General features: G+C 47.0%; 1 protein-coding gene across 5 annotated transcripts in view; it reads left to right on the top strand.

Annotated features, from left to right (window-relative positions):
- The window catches only part of LOC140556564 (histone-lysine N-methyltransferase ASH1L-like), a 29,498-nt gene that overhangs the window by 6,267 nt on the left and 7,454 nt on the right, over positions 1–15,777 (top strand). For all 5 annotated transcript variants that reach the window (XM_072680617.1, XM_072680616.1, XM_072680618.1 and 2 more), the window contains exons 2-8: positions 1,245–1,867; positions 2,626–6,136; positions 12,500–12,858; positions 13,815–14,224; positions 14,877–14,968; positions 15,420–15,493; positions 15,574–15,616. In XM_072680617.1, coding sequence (XP_072536718.1) covers positions 1,379–1,867; positions 2,626–6,136; positions 12,500–12,858; positions 13,815–14,224; positions 14,877–14,968; positions 15,420–15,493; positions 15,574–15,616 — 4,978 coding nt within the window. In that variant the 5' untranslated portion in view covers positions 1,245–1,378. The remainder of the gene's footprint in view (positions 1–1,244; positions 1,868–2,625; positions 6,137–12,499; positions 12,859–13,814; positions 14,225–14,876; positions 14,969–15,419; positions 15,494–15,573; positions 15,617–15,777) is intronic.

Here is a 15,777-nt window from a genome sequence, read left to right as displayed (position 1 = left end):
GATGTTTCATGCTGTTTCCATGTGTCCCTCTGAGCCATGTAAATGAGCTCTGTGGTGATTGGCTGCCCTATATCACCTCATCAGAAAGGGTGCGTTCAGGGCTGAAATGTATGGCTGCACTACTCATTAGCGTGATGAGTTCAGTGTGAATGGGCGGGGTTATGGTAATGTGCTTGTGACATCAGTTTGAATATGGACACTGTAGATCTGTGCCTACAGCACATTTGCTCCGCCCACGTTAGAAGGAGTGTTTTTAACCCGATCAGCCTTCTAAATTAGGCATGGTATAGGCCAGCCAATCAAAACTGAGCTAATTTACATAATAAAATAAGTCACCTCACGTGTTTAGGGTGGTAGTGATTTCACAATGATGGGGCTATAAATACCTGCAGGATGTGTCAGGATGGAAAATGGGTTGCAAGACAAATGTTAATGATTGGCTAACAGATGGGGTTGTATTTGGGCGTGGCCAAAGGCCATAGAGTAGCTGAATCTGCAGGTGTATGGAAGCATACGGTCATACGGGTCTACCAGCAGTGGCAGAAATCCCAGTCTACCTAAGCAGAACTGAGCAAAGGTCTCTAGCATAACTCTCTCACGCTCCATATGTCGATAATCTGCAGTTCTTGGAGTGTTCTTTCAGAAATTGGTGGTGAAGAACTTTAAAGAATTTGATGGCATTCAGGCATGAGAGCATTAGTGAGGTCAGGTGCTGATAATGGATGATTAGTACTGAGTCAAAAATGCCACCCAGGCTTATCCTGGCTTATCCCCCCCTAACACCTGGCTCTAATACTATGGAAGCATATGACCGTACGCTTCCATACACCTGCAGATTCAGCTACCTCCTTCACACGGTGGTCTTTGGCCACGCCCAGATGGCCCAAATGGCCCAAATGGCCCAAATGTAGTCATTCCTTTTAGCCAATCATTAACTGTACCTGCTTTGTGACCCATTTCCCACTCATCCAACAAAACACCCACTGCACTGTACTGTACTTTTCTCAAAGCCTGAGTCCTGTCGCATTTCCCGCAAGTATTTGCAGCCCGATCATTCTCGTGCAGCGCCATCTGCAGGAGCATGATGTTACCACCAACTACAACATGCAAGGCTAATCTAATCTAAGCCTAATCTATCAGTCACTAAAGAGAGATTTTGGTTTATAAAGCTACAAAAAAGGAGTAAATACAAGGAAAATGTAAAAGAGGGTTGATTTTTTGTTTTTTGTTTTTTTTATTTCTAGGTCAAGGATATAATGAGAGAAAACGGCACTGAATTGGAGGCGTATATGAACACCATTTTTCCTAATATTTGGAATCTCACAGTCATTGGATAAGCTCCTAATAACAGATTTCTGTCTCTGCACTGAAAGTCAGAATGGACAAGAAAAGGAAGAACGATCTGCCTACACCCACAGCAGAGATCGGAGGAGAGCGCGAGAGGAAGAAAACGAGAAGGACCAAAGCAGAAGAAGTAGATGCCTCCTCTAAAGAGCCTGAAGCCAGCGAGAAGCAGCTGCAAGACTTCCCAGGCAAAGAGGGCGACAGTTCAGAAGCTAATGTGAAATTTAAGATGGGACTCGGGACGAAACGAACCAAGAAACCTCCAAAAAGCCTTGAGAACTTCATTTGCCGCCCTCCAATCCGAGTGTCTCAAAAGCCCGGACCTGTATTAGGGGATGGTACAAGGGCAAAGACCAAAGGCTCTAATCAGTCACGTCATCCGTCCCGGAATAAATCCAGCAGCGACTCCCTAACAACAAAGACAAGTCCGTCTACGGCAAGTACGAAGGGAAATCCATCAGCGCCGCCTTCCGAAAAGGTCTCTCCAGCTTCAGACTCCTCAAATTCTCCAGCAGCTAAAAAGGTAAGACGTAGACCATAGTGAACTTGGGTTTTATGAACCATATGGAATCCAGAAGTACAGAATAACTGCAACAGGAAGTTGTAAACAAGCAAGCTGTAGGTCAAACTCTGAGCTATTTCAGAGTACAACACAAAAATACACTCTACATCCAAAAGTTTGTGGACGCCAGCTGCTCTAGAGCTGCTTTGGAGATCAAGGATAATGATAATAGAGAGTTAGTTGTCCCTTTGCTGCAGTAACAGCCTCTACCCCTCTGCAAACGCCTTACATAGATTTTGGGACATTGCTGTGAGGATTTGATGGCATTCAGACATGCGCAATAGTCCCAGCTTTGTGCAAAGGCCCAGTCCTGGTTCTGGAGATGTACCACCTTGTAGAATACTCCAAAAACACCTGGCTCTAATGCTTAAGATTCTTCTGAAGGCCTTCACTACCTGGACCAAGTGTGTTAGATTAGGGTTAAAGCAAAACTCTGAATAGAGTGGTTGGATTGGGCACCCTTGACCTAGGTAGTCCAATGAGTTGGTCAGTAAATGTTTAGCTCAAAGAAGGTATCAAAAAAAGTATCCCTTAGGATCAAAGTCAAAGTATTGGTGTTGGTATCAGTATTGAAATGTTTTAAACAATACAAAGCCCATCTTCTGTCTTTCCCTTGTTGGATCCCTTGGAGCAATCTTATGAATATCATCGTTTGCTTTTGCCAAAAATGTTTTTTCAAAGTGATATCCTTCTCATAACTCAAACCTCTGCTCTAACAGGTCCTCCCAAAACAAACCAGAAAATCCAATTTGAAGCCAGAATCAACTCTAGATGAATCTCCCAATGCAACCCAACCACAGGCATCAAGCAAAATGTCAGTTTCTCACAGGAAAACTCCCGTAAAGCAAACATCGCCCCATATATCTGCTCCCTCCTCTCCCACCCCGTCAGAGCAAGACCCCAGTCCACAGGAGGACGTGAAAGCTGAGAACACCACACAGCAAGCTCCTAGTCCTGGAAGTGCAAGTGAAACCAAGGAGAGATCGTGTAGAAGAACTTCAGCGTCACCCAAGCAAACATCCTGTCTTCCAAAGAGTGACTTGAAACCCACTGTAAACAATACAGAACATTTGAACAGAAAGGAAGATGAAGCGTCAGGAAGTCCCAACAGCAGCGATTCCAGAGCGAATGGAACAACTAACAGGTACCAGAATGGCTCCTTGCAGAAGCCTAGTCCTTGCAGCAGTGACCAGCCAGAACGTCTCCCTTCTGTCCAAGAGACTGGTTCCTCGTCCCCGGGTAAGTGCACTGACAACACACCAGAGAGTAGCAGAGGGAGCGAGGACCAGAATGAAGGGCAGAACGAGCATGAGGACCTGGGCAAAGCTTTGGAAATGACTATGAAATCATCCCAAGCAATTGCCGTTCTTGAGCAACAGAAGCGAGGCAGTACAGAAGGATTACCTGATGATGGGCATGGAAAGAGAATCAAGCATCGTCCACATCCAGAGCAGACTGAATCCCACTGCTTGCCGGACTCAATAATAAACCCACAGATATCTCCTACTTCAGCAAAACCCTCAATGAATGGCTCTGCTTCCCGAATAAAGAAGGTCAAAAAGCCCTCAAAGAAAGAAAAGCTCAAACACCTTCGCTGCAGTAAGATTGCAAAGATGGCTAATGGGAATAACGAAAGTCCTGGTGCCGGCACAACTGTACTGCAAGCTAGTTCCCAAAAAGACACTCCCAAGGCCTCACCTTCACTTCAGTGTGAGCGAAAGATAGTTGCACAGCTTCCCAAATCGAAACAATCTAAGAATTCAACCGAAATTTCTTCTGCTAACAACCCCCAGGCTAGAAAGAGGGGTCGCCCCAAAGTCAACAGGCCAGAAGGACTTTCGCAGGGAGACGGATTGCAAGCATCATCTGCCGATTCCACAAATCATCAAAACCTACAAGGTTCAGACCCAGAACTTGACGGGAAAGACCGAAGGTTTACTGTGGCTAGGAAAAGAGGGCGACCCAAAAGATCCTTTTCTGTGCAACCCCAGTCAACTCAGCCAGCAATAAACCCTACGCAACAAGACACAGGAGGAGAGCATCATCGTTTGACCTCTGAGGAGAAAGTGAGAGACACTCAACAGAAGTGCAACAACAGAAGCAGCCGGGTCATGATGAAGACAATCATCCGAAAGATAAACAAGATGAAAGTCAAGAAGAAAGATCAGGTGCTCACCCAAATCCTACTGGGGCGGAAGCAGTGCGACAGTACGGAAGTGCCTCAGGAAGACAGTGGGGCCGAGTTGTGCGGTCCGGTTTCTCCCGACAAGCACTCCTTATCCTCCCTTGTAACGTCTTTTGGGGGCAAACTTGCTCCTCAAATTAACGTCAGCAAAAGGGGAACTATATATATGGGAAAAAGGAGAGGCCGCAAACCAAAATGTGAAAGAAGCTCCGGCGTGGACTTCAAGCAAATTCCCTCTCCACATTCCCGACAGGAGTTCAAATCCTCAAATCCTACGCGCCAGTCGATAGATTCCCAGACTGGTCCTTGCAGCCTTAAAAATGACGGCTCTTCTTCATCACCTGGTAAAAGTTCCCAGGTCAGCCTTAATACCCAGAAAGTCAAGGCAACTTCCTTTGTGCAACTCAGTGAATTCCCAAATTCCAAGGCTCGCTGTGAATCAACTTTCGCTTCCAGCACTGGTATCGGCACTTTGGACAGAAGTGCCAGAAGGGAATCGGGTGGTAGGTTGTCTGCAGGGATTGGATTTCCTTCAACAATGACCACAGGTTCTGTATTCACAATGCCTGGTCTCCAGGGAAGTAGTTCCCTTAAGGGGAAATCGAAGACCCTTCCTTCCTTTCCTTCAGAGCATCTCTCTTCCGCTCATTTGCCTTTAGGCTCTGGCCGGATTCAAGATTCCAATGGGGCGCAAATTGCCAGTCCCGCATTGTCGTTCACAAACCAAGAGGCACACAAGTTCAAGTGCCATCGGAGGGGTCACCACTGCATAGGGCGTGACAAGCTTAGGAGGCATAAATATAAGTGCAAGAAGAAGTATATGCAACTCAGGGCCAAAAGGCAAGATCCCGACTTCCTTGCCGAGGTGGAGGACTTAGTTGTCAGGCTTCGGGAGATCCACATCGTGCACCACGTCACTCGAGCGAGGCTTGAGGACGAAGGCAGCCCAGCTGGAAGAAAGAGCGCGAAGAGCAAGGGCCAACCTCATGATCTCCAGTGCCTAGAACAAGAAGTGCACCCTCCAACCATGTTCCAGATTAACTTCAGCGGGTACTACTCACCGCATTCCACCGTATCCTGCGACCCCCTTCGTTATGTTCGAATGGCAAACATGAAGAGGAAGCATGGCTGCTCCTCTGAGCCAGGTGAACAAATTGTTACCCACTTCCCTGTGATGCACAAGCTTGGGTACCCAGTCTCAGGTGGTGGTTTCTTCCACCCGTCCTACAAGGTCCCCTTCACGACCGCCTCACTGGGCTTTGGACTCTATCGAGGATACCCATCCACCGCACCGTTATATCCGTCCTCTTTTCCGTCGTCCTATGTCCACCACTACTCTAAAAACCCTATTATAAGCCCATCCAAGTTCCACAAGAAGAAGCCCAAGGTCTCAAAGCAGGACTCGGGGGGCCTTTGGGGAGGAAAGCCACCTGGGGCGTACCCTAGGATGACTCCCAGCTTCTCCTGTGACTGCTTCGCTAGGCAAAGTTGGCAACGGGAGAAGCAGAGAGAGAAGGCCAGGGAAGGAAGGGATGACCATGGCAGAATGAGGGGGGAACGAGAGCAGGATATTGAGTGGCTCCTTTGGCAAAATAAACTCTCAAAAGACAAGGAAAGCTCAAGGGACTGTTCGGCTAAACCCCCTTCGTCCTTCTCGGTCTTCTCAAGTCTGCAAAACAAAGACAAGACGTTCCCATCCAACCTGAGACAGATGAGAGAGGTCAGATGGTCAGAGCATCAGCCGCCTTGGCGATGTATGAGGGGCTTTGAATCGAAGCCTGGCAGCCGAAGTCTAAACCGAGAATTTACTCCACACGACCATGAGGACACTCCGGAAGGGCCAGAGAGTGACGGGGAACTGACGGCACCTCCGCAGGCAGGCCGGAAGACCCACGCTTTTCTAAAGAAGCCTGTTCTATTCAGCAATACACAAAGTCAGAGAAAGGCCAGGAAGAGGAATGGAGTGACCAGTGCCTCGACGCTGTTAAGGGAACAAGACGGTACATCGCTGGAGGATTTCTCCTCTTTGGCAGACCAGGGGGCAGGTAAGATGTGCTTCGTTTGTTATTCCTCTTATATATAAATCTTAAGACTTGGTTAGCAACTGCTGGCATATTGTGATTTGAGTGCTGGTCTGTTAAGATTAAGATTAAGCTCAAGTACCTACACCTCAGAGCCTGGGGAGCAATTGGGCGATTGGTGCCTTGCTCAGGACAAGGACCAGTCTTGGGAATCGAACCAGTCCCAAGCCCACTTCTCTAACCTGAAAGACTCCTCTGGACCCCCCCCCAGTCTAAATGTCCAGAGTAGGTCTCATGAAGATCCCCCCACAGTCTAATAAGTGTCTGCCAGTATTGCTCTCCTCGCCATGTGGAACTAGCGGTCCTCAAAGTGGTCATGCTTAAAGTAGCCGGCGCTAAACCTGTCTAGCAGTTGGTGGAGCGGCAAGCCCTGCGTGCCCCGTTGTCCCTTCCGTCCGGCGCCTGTCACCTCTCCGCTCTACCTGAAGTCTCAAATCTAGTGGCTGGCTGCCAGGACGGACGAGAGGTCCCAACGCAGCAACCTAGCCTGGGAGATCTGCTGCCCACCGCCGGACATAACGAAGCGGAGAGGGACAGGAGGGACGACGGGACACGCGGGAAAGCCATTTCCCAGTCGCAGCTCGAGCTGGTATCCGTATATGGGCTGGTAATTCGGCAACAGATATTGGAACCTCTGCTGCGTGATGGTTATTGAAACCTTCCTGGACGCTTCACTGACGAGTATATCAGCGTGGGCGACCAGGGGCTTTAAAGCCATGGCTGCCCCCTGATAACTTGGGGCTAGCGTGTTAGCTTGTGGACACTGCGAAGCTCTGTACGCATTTTGCTTTATTAATTTTGAATATTAACGAACAAATGAAGTGGAAATGGAAAGGTTTCCATATTAGGAAGTAAAAATGTGGTCAAATTGAGATACAGGTGTACCGTAAAAAGGCAAGTTATTGCTAGCCTCATTAATTGTTAGCCTCATTAACCAGTCGTTGAGCAAGTGAAGGTCCAGATGTGGAAGTCGCTCTTTGATTGGTCATTGTTTGCTGTGGGGCTAACATTTAAAAAGTCGTCCACAGACACAAACAGATAATTCCGTTCCTTGCAGCTTTAAATCAGAGTCGTTTGTGTTTTTTTTGGAAGTGCTTCCCCTCCTTCAGCACCCGGAGTTGCACGCCTGGTTGCGTAAGAGTGCGGAGAGTGCGCTGCTTTTTGGCTTTCCACGTAATTGCTAAACCAGATTCCAGTTGGCAGGCCAGGTCCTTTCAGAGGTGCAGGCGTTTTACTCGTGTGTATATAGAAGCTGTTACACATTCGCTGTGTTATGCGGCGATCTGGCTGGCGTGTTATTGTTGTTAGCCTTACGTAACACTCTTGGCTTGAGCGTGTGCGGACCTTTAGCTCTTGAATGGGTCTGTGGTGGGAGCGCCGTATAGAGCGCAATCATCTGACCTCAGTAGAAGTAGTTTCCATAGTCCGAGCTGCCAGCTGCTGAAGCTTGTCGTCAATCCAGAACCTCCTCTAAAGATCTGAAGGTCTACTCTCACAGCACGAGTTAACAGGATTATGGGAATGAACCCTAAATATTGAAAGCTGCTAATGAGCTGTTTGATATCAGACTGCAATCATCTACGAAGCTCTCACTGAGACACCTTCTCAGCATGTGAGGAGCTTTCGGCAATAGTCAATGGTCAAGGGTCAAAAACCGATCCGCACCGAGAGCCCTTCCAGCTTCAAGTACGGCTCAGGTCGACCCGCCGTTCCTCAAAATCCTCGGAAGACGAGTGTCCAGGCTTTTTTTTCTGTCCTGGCACCGAAGTGGTGGAACGAACTTCCCCTGGGTGTCCGGGGTTGACCAGACCAGACCAGAGCAGTCTACTAGCATGACCACCCTGAGCAAGCTCGTCATCATGCTCGTCGTCAGGCTTATCTTACTGCTGGACTACGTTGCTCGAGTTAGTCGTATTGATGGACCAGTGTGGTCAGGCCGGTCATGCTGGCATCATCCCAGTGCCATCAACCACACCAGTTCCCTATGATATTTTTTTCTTACAAATAATTTATTATATATATTTATATTAATATATGTTCTCAATGTTATATATTATTATAAAAATATATAAATATATGAATATTTGTACAGTTTCTGGTTGGCAGGATGAGCTTGCTTACTGCTAAACTAGCGAATCACAGCTGCACCAGTCACCCCAGTCATATTCCTATAATATATTGAATTATTAATTGATTAATTGTGTGGTAATTTGGGGTTTTTATTGTTAAGGTTGGCGAGTTTAGCTAGCTGGCTTGCTAGGAAGACCAAATGACCAGACTGGACTGGTGATAGAGGACGTGTCTGAGGCTGTAGCGCGTCGATGCTGTTGTTTTTAGTGGGTTCTGGATCTGTGAGGAGAGCTGAGATGGGACTGTATTGAGTTTCACCTCAGTTATTCAGAACACATTTCATTAGTCTGGAATGGGTTCCGTTTCTTTTGTGGTCGAGTCTGTTCATACACACCCATGCTCACACACACACACACACACACAGGCTTCGGGTCTCGCCCTATAGGTTTCCTTATGATGAATTCTGGGCTTTTTCTGCCAAGGAATGTCCATTAAAACCCTGCCTGGACCTCCTGTCTGCCTGCGGCCGGCGCAGAGCGCCGTGTTTGGGTTGGAAAGGTAGACTGAGGAAAGAGAAGGCATTCAGCAGCGGGAGGGAAGTGTGGTTGGATTTGGGAGGGAGGGGGTGTACGGGTGGGGTTCGGGGGGTGGGGGTAGCATGGTAGTCTCAAAGTGAACTTATTTCACTGGTGATTGACAGAGGAAAGAGAAGGAAGAGGGAGTGCTGTTTTTGGGAGCGCTGAAGGAGTATATTTGGCAAGAGTGCGTTTCCTAACTAAGATCATATGTGCAAATCTTATCCTATCTCTCTCTCTCTCTCTCTCTCTCTCTCTCTCTCTCTGTCTCCTCTCTCTCTCTCTCTCTCTCTCTCTCTCTCTCTCTCTCTGTCTCCCTCTCTCTCTCTCTCTCTCTCTCCTCGTGCTCGCTCGCTCGCTCGTTTGTTGCCTCTATAAATACACCTTTGCAGAGAAACTGTAGCGCCGCTTGTATTCACACTTTCATGTGGATGTGACTGATGTGGATCTACAGTGATCTTGGCCTGGCGCTCAGCCAGCCTACAAATAGCTCCTCACCAAGACACAAACACACACACACACACACATATATACTCATACACATACATATACACATCATATACACAAGCTCTGTTACAACACCAGTCATCTCTCTTTACCATCTCTCCCTCTCTTTTTTTCACTCCACTCCTCTAAGCAGCACCAATCAACAGTCTAAGCTCCTCTAAGCAGCACCAATCAGCAGCCATGGGCTCCTCTAAGCAGCTACAATCAGCAGCCATGAGCTCCTCTAAGCAGCTACAATCAGCAGCCATGGGCTCCTCCAAGCAGCACCAATCAACAGTCTAAGCTCCTCTAAGCAGCACCAATCAACAGCCATGAGCTCTTCTAAGCAGCTACAATCAGCAGCCATGGGCTCCTCCAAGCAGCTACAATCAGCAGCCTAAGCTCCTCTAAGCAGCACCAATCAGCAGCCATGAGCTCCTCTAAGCAGCTACAATCAGCAGCCATGGGCTCCTCCAAGCAGCACCAATCAGCAGCCTAAGCTCCTCTAAGCAGCACCAATCAGCAGCCATGGGCTCCTCTAAGCAGAAATAGTCAGCAGCCATGAGCTCCTCTAAGCAGCACCAATCAACAGCCATGAGCTCTTCTAAGCAGCTACAATCAGCAGCCATGGGCTCCTCCAAGCAGCTACAATCAGCAGCCTAAGCTCCTCTAAGCAGCACCAATCAACAGCCATGAGCTCTTCTAAGCAGCTACAATCAGCAGCCATGGGCTCCTCCAAGCAGCACCAATCAGCAGCCATGGGCTCCTCTAAGCAGCTACAATCAGCAGCCATGGGCTCCTCCAAGCAGCACCAATCAGCAGCCTAAGCTCCTCTAAGCAGCAACAATCAGCAGCCATGAGCTCCTCTAAGCAGCACCAATCAGCAGCCATGGGCTCCTCTAAGCAGCAACAATCAGCAGCCATGGGCTCCTCTAAGCAGCAACAATCAGCAGCCTAAGCTCCTCTAAGCAGCAAAAATCGGCAGCCATGGGCTCCTCTAAGCAGCAACAATCAGCAGCCATGAGCTCTTCTAATAAGCAACAATCAGCAGCCATGGGCTCCTCTAAGCAGAAATAGTCAGCAGCCATGGGCTCCTCTAAGCAGCAACAATCAGCAGCCATGAGCTCTTCTAATAAGCAACAATCAGCAGCCTAAGCTCCTCTAAGCAGCAACAACCAGCAGCCATGAGCTCTTCTAATAAGCAACAATCAGCAGCCTAAGCTCCTCTAAGCAGCAACAAAGTTAAGTCAGAATACAACTTTTGGCTACAGTTTGCAAAGACATGTTTGGAGAAAAACGGGTGGACAACTGTTAAACAAGAGATGGGTTTGTGCTGCAGCCAGTGGCACAGGGAATGGACTGGGTTAAACACCAGCAAAGTCTGTAAGCAAACATCAGCTTAAGATGAAAAGAGGAGGAGCTTCAACAGCAGGATAATAATGATCATAGACCTTCAGCCCCCTCAAAACCTCCAAATCCAGAATGAACTACCTCAAGAGGAGCAAGCTGGAGGGGCTCACAAGAACAAGGCGCCATCTGCAGGAAGATTGAGCGCCAAAGGCTAGGGTACCCAAACTTTAGCCTCTGTACTTATGTGTTTTTCTGGGAGGTGAGATGTAGAGTTAACTGGACTGGATGTTTGTGTGTGTGCTGTAAAAAAGGAGGTATTTGATCACTCATACGAAGACTGTTCTGGAGCACACACACACACACACACTCTCTCACACACACTCTCTCACACACACACTCTCTCACACACACTCTCACACACACCGTCCTGATTTCACAATCTGTGTCCTGGGGACGCGAGGCTCGCTGTGGAATGCACTTCACTGCAGCTTTGCGAAATTGATTTATGGTTGTATCTGAGCGGCGGCGGCAGCGGCGGAGAGGAGGGGGATTTGCAGCTACTGCTGGCGTTCCTGTTAGCAGTGTGTGTGTCGGGACGCGTGGCACGTTGGCTTTGAAGGTTACTTAAAAGGGCCTGTGTCGGGGAACGAGGCTCAATGGCGTGTGTTAACTGGGTTAATGGTTCGGAACCTTAACCTTAGTCAGTCCATATGTGGGGCTCTGTGGCTACAAAGGGAGGTATAGTTAGGGTGGAGGTTAAGGCACTTAGTAATACCCTAGCAGCCACACAGCAACACCCTAGAAACCATCTAGCGAGTTGGAACACATTAGCACCTGCCTGGAATACTGATTAGCAACACTTGGCAATCACCTATTAACATCATAGCAACCATCTGGGGCTCTGTAGCCACCATCCAGCAGCACCTCACCTAACACCTTAGCAATACCCTAGCAGCCACTCAGCAAAACCCTAGAAACCACCTAGCAAGTTGGAAATCATTGCAATGGAATTGTAACACATTAGCAGCTGCCTGGAATACCATAGCAACTGCCTAGCAACACTTGGCAACCACCTATTAACATCGTAGCAACCATTTGGGCACTGTAGCCACCATCCAGCAGCACCTCACTACCCTAGCAGCCATACAGCAACACCCCAGAAACCACCTAGCAATACACTAGAACCCACCTGAAACTTATAGCTTGGCACCTGGAATACCATAGCAACTGCCTAGCAACACTTGGCAACCACCTATTAACATCGTAGCAACCATCTGGGGCACTGTAGCCACCATCCAGCAGCACCTCACCACCCTAGCAGCCACACAGCAACACCCCAGAAACCACCTAGCAAGTTGGAACTCATCGCAACTACACTGTAACAGATTAGCAGCTACCTGGAATACCATAGCAACCATCTAGCAGAACCTGGCCTAAATGCACTTAGCAACACCCTAGAAACCACCTAGCAAGTTGGAACTAATCACAACGGCATCGTAACACATTAGCAGCTGCCTGGAATACCATAGCAACACCCTAGCAACTGCCTAGCAACAATTAGCAACCAGCTATTAACATCGTAGCAACCATCTGGGACACTGTAGCCACCATCTAGCAGCACCTTACTTAACAACATACAGCAATACACTAGAACCCACCTGAAACTTATAGCTTGGCACCTGGAATACCATAGCAACTACCTAGCAACCACGTGGGATGCACGTTTTTTTTATAGGCATCCTTGCGATCCTTCTTCTAGGACAATACGTCAGGCACTGCATGGCTTGCTGATGCTGGGATCAGTAGGTTTTCATGGTTTAACTGAAGCCTCTTTCTGCATCTGTAGGTTACGTTCAGGCTGGCAGTCTGCAGCTTCCTGACAAGCCCCAGCTCAGTAACTCTCCCACTGCCAGGGATCCACAGAACACCCAGAGGGACGCGAAGGGACATAGGGCCAGCAGGAGGCCTCTGATTCAGGATGAGGATGACCGAGCGTGTGTTCAGAGCTTGGCTCATTTTATGCAAGAACACACCCAGCCTCACTTTAAACAGCCCAGAAACACCGCAAGGGCTAAGCTAACGCAGCGTTTCAGACCATCCAAAGCAAAGAGCCCTGGAGGACTGAAGGTCACCGCTGGAAACGAGGTGAAGAAAAGAGGACGGGGGCGGCCGAGGAAAAACCCTCCACCCTCGCCATGCAGAACAGTAATACAGCCCAAATCACTTTAATAAACTTTAATAAATTAAATTGAATAAATCAATGTTGATAACGCATATTTTCAGTTCTCCTGACACTCTGTTACAGTGGAAAACAACCGAGCCAACCTTATATACTGCCAGGGATACCATAGCAACCACCTGGGACACTACAACAACCATTTATCAACACAGCTTAAGAACCACCTAGAAATCCCCTAGCAACCACCTGCAACTCATGTTAATATTGATATGTTTGCAGCTAGCTGGTATACCATAGCAACTATCTAAAGCCTAAAAATCATTTACCAATACCCTAGAAACCACCTGGAACTCAGTACAACTGCATATTAACATGTAAGCAGCTACCTAGTGTGCCATAGCAACCACTTAGGAAACTGTAAAATGCTTAGAGATACCCTAGCATCCACCAAGCAACACCCTAGAAACCACATGGAACTCATGTAAATATTGACATGTTAGCAGTTAGTTGGTATACCATAGCAACCATCTTGGACACCAGCAACATTGTAGCAAATCATTTACCAATACCCTAGAAACCACCTGGCACTCATAGCAACTGCATAGTAACACATTAGCAGCCACACGGAATACCATAGCAACCACCTAGCAGCACCACACCTAAAACATTTATCAATACCTTTGAAGCCTCCTGATGCTCATAGCAACTGCATAGTAACGCATTAGCAGCTACATGGAATACCACAGCAACCATCTAGCAGCACCTAGCCAAAAAACACTGACCCTAGCAGCCCCACAGCAACACCCTAGAAACCACCTAGTAAGTTAGAACTTACTAGAATTGGAACTACAGTGTAACACGTTAAGAGCTGACTGGCATACCTTAGCAACACCCTAGCAACTGCCTAGCAACACCCTAGCAACCTCTTAGGAATTGCATGTTTCATCTGTGAAATATATATAATATATTTTCTTTTTTATAGGGTTTGTCTCCTTCACCCTTGTTTTCTGCACCTCCTCCTCTTCCGCCACCACCCGAACAGGCGGAGAAGGCAGGAAAAGGAGGGAGTGGTAAACGTCAGGGGGATTCAGTGTTGGAGGTGATCGAGGCTGTGGTTCACAGAGAGCAGAAAAGAAGAGGGAGGAAAAGAAGAAGTGCTGAAGAAGAGGAGGATGAAGGTCAGAAAGTGAATGAAGGAAAAGGTGGAAGTGAGATCTCCTCAGACCTCCACGCATCCGCCCCACCCACTCCTCCATCACCTGACCAGGCTGCACCTGCAGATACAGAGGCAGAGGCAGAGGCAGACAGCCAATCAGAAAAGACTTCTGACACACTTCCCACCAAGAAGTATTTATGGGCGGGGCTTTATTCAGACGTTTATAAAACTGAGGAGTAAGTTCACACATCATGCTTGTTTTCATTTTAATATCAGATACTGTATCTTCTTTTTATTAGAACTTCATACTGGATATTAATGTTATTAGAGCTTCATACTGGATATTAATGTTATTAGAACTTCATACTGGATATTAATGTTATTAGAGCTTCATACTGGATATTAATGATATTAGAGCTTCATACTGGATATTAATAATATTAGAGCTTCATACTGGATATTAATGATATTAGAACATCATACTGGATATTAAAGTTATTAGAGCTTCATACTGGATATTAATGTTATTAGAACTTCATACTGGATATTAATGATATTAGAACATCATACTGGATATTAATGTTATTAGAACTTCATACTGGATATTAATGTTATTAGAGCTTCATACTGGATATTAATGATATTAGAGCTTCATACTGGATATTAATAATATTAGAGCTTCATACTGGATATTAATGATATTAGAACATCATACTGGATATTAATGTTATTAGAACTTCATACTGGATATTAATGTTATTAGAGCTTCATACTGGATATTAATGTTATTAGAGCTTCATACTGGATATTAATGATATTAGAACATCATACTGGATATTAATGATATTAGAACTTCATACTGGATATTATTCTGCCTGTTTCTTCCAGCATTGCGGAGCCACAGCAGTTGAGTACAGAGTGTTTAGAGTATAATCCAGAGGAGCATGAACACGGCCTCCTTCCTGCACCTTCACACGTGGGTGAGTTTGCTTGTGTGTGTGTAGCTGAGCAGAATGTTGAAGATAAACCTGTTAGCTAAAGCAGTTAGCCTGTATTAGCTGGGGGCATCACAGTGTCAGCCCATTAGTACTGCCTTAGCAAGTTAGCATGCTAGGCTAAAGCTGGCTTCATGCTCAAAATGAGTTCTTCAGTTTGGCATGAGGCAGCATGGAGCCAATAGATTCATCAGCGTTTATCTGCTCCAGAGAGTCCTATTCTATTGGCAGTACTTCTTCTCTACAGGGACTAGACAAGCTGTGTGTGTGCAGTTGCACATCTCTGTCAGCAATGGGTGCTGACACTTTTATTAGAATGTCTGTGGGTGTCCACAAACATTTGGACACATAGTATGTCCTCTGTGCATAACAATCAAATTTTTTTTCCATTTAAAAAAACTTGTATGGTGTGTGTGTGTGTGTGTGTGTGTGACAGGAAAGTACCTGAGGTTGAAGCGGATTGACTTTCAGTTGCCGTACGACATCCACTGGCTCTGTTCACACAGCGAGGTGTTTAGCGTTTCTGCACTGCAGCTTTAGCATATTCTGGGCTGTTTCACAACGTTCACGACATTTCTTTCCCTCTGCAGCTTTCGGAAACGCCTGGCAGCCCCCCACCAGCACTCACATGCAGTAAGTGTCTGTTAACAGAGGAGCGGGAGATGCTAGGCTAATGTTGCTAACGGACACAGGGGTTGGACTGTCACCAATCTCATCACTCTGTAAAAACACACACACCTAAAATGTGTAAATAAGCAGTAAGTCTGCAGTGGGGTGTGTGGAAGTGTATCCCT

Source organism: Salminus brasiliensis, chromosome 5 (genome assembly GCF_030463535.1).
Source record: "Salminus brasiliensis chromosome 5, fSalBra1.hap2, whole genome shotgun sequence".
Classification (NCBI taxonomy): Eukaryota; Metazoa; Chordata; class Actinopteri; order Characiformes; family Bryconidae; genus Salminus; species Salminus brasiliensis.
The sequence above is the reverse complement of the archived record's forward strand: the minus strand, read 5'-3'. Positions and strand labels throughout refer to the sequence as shown.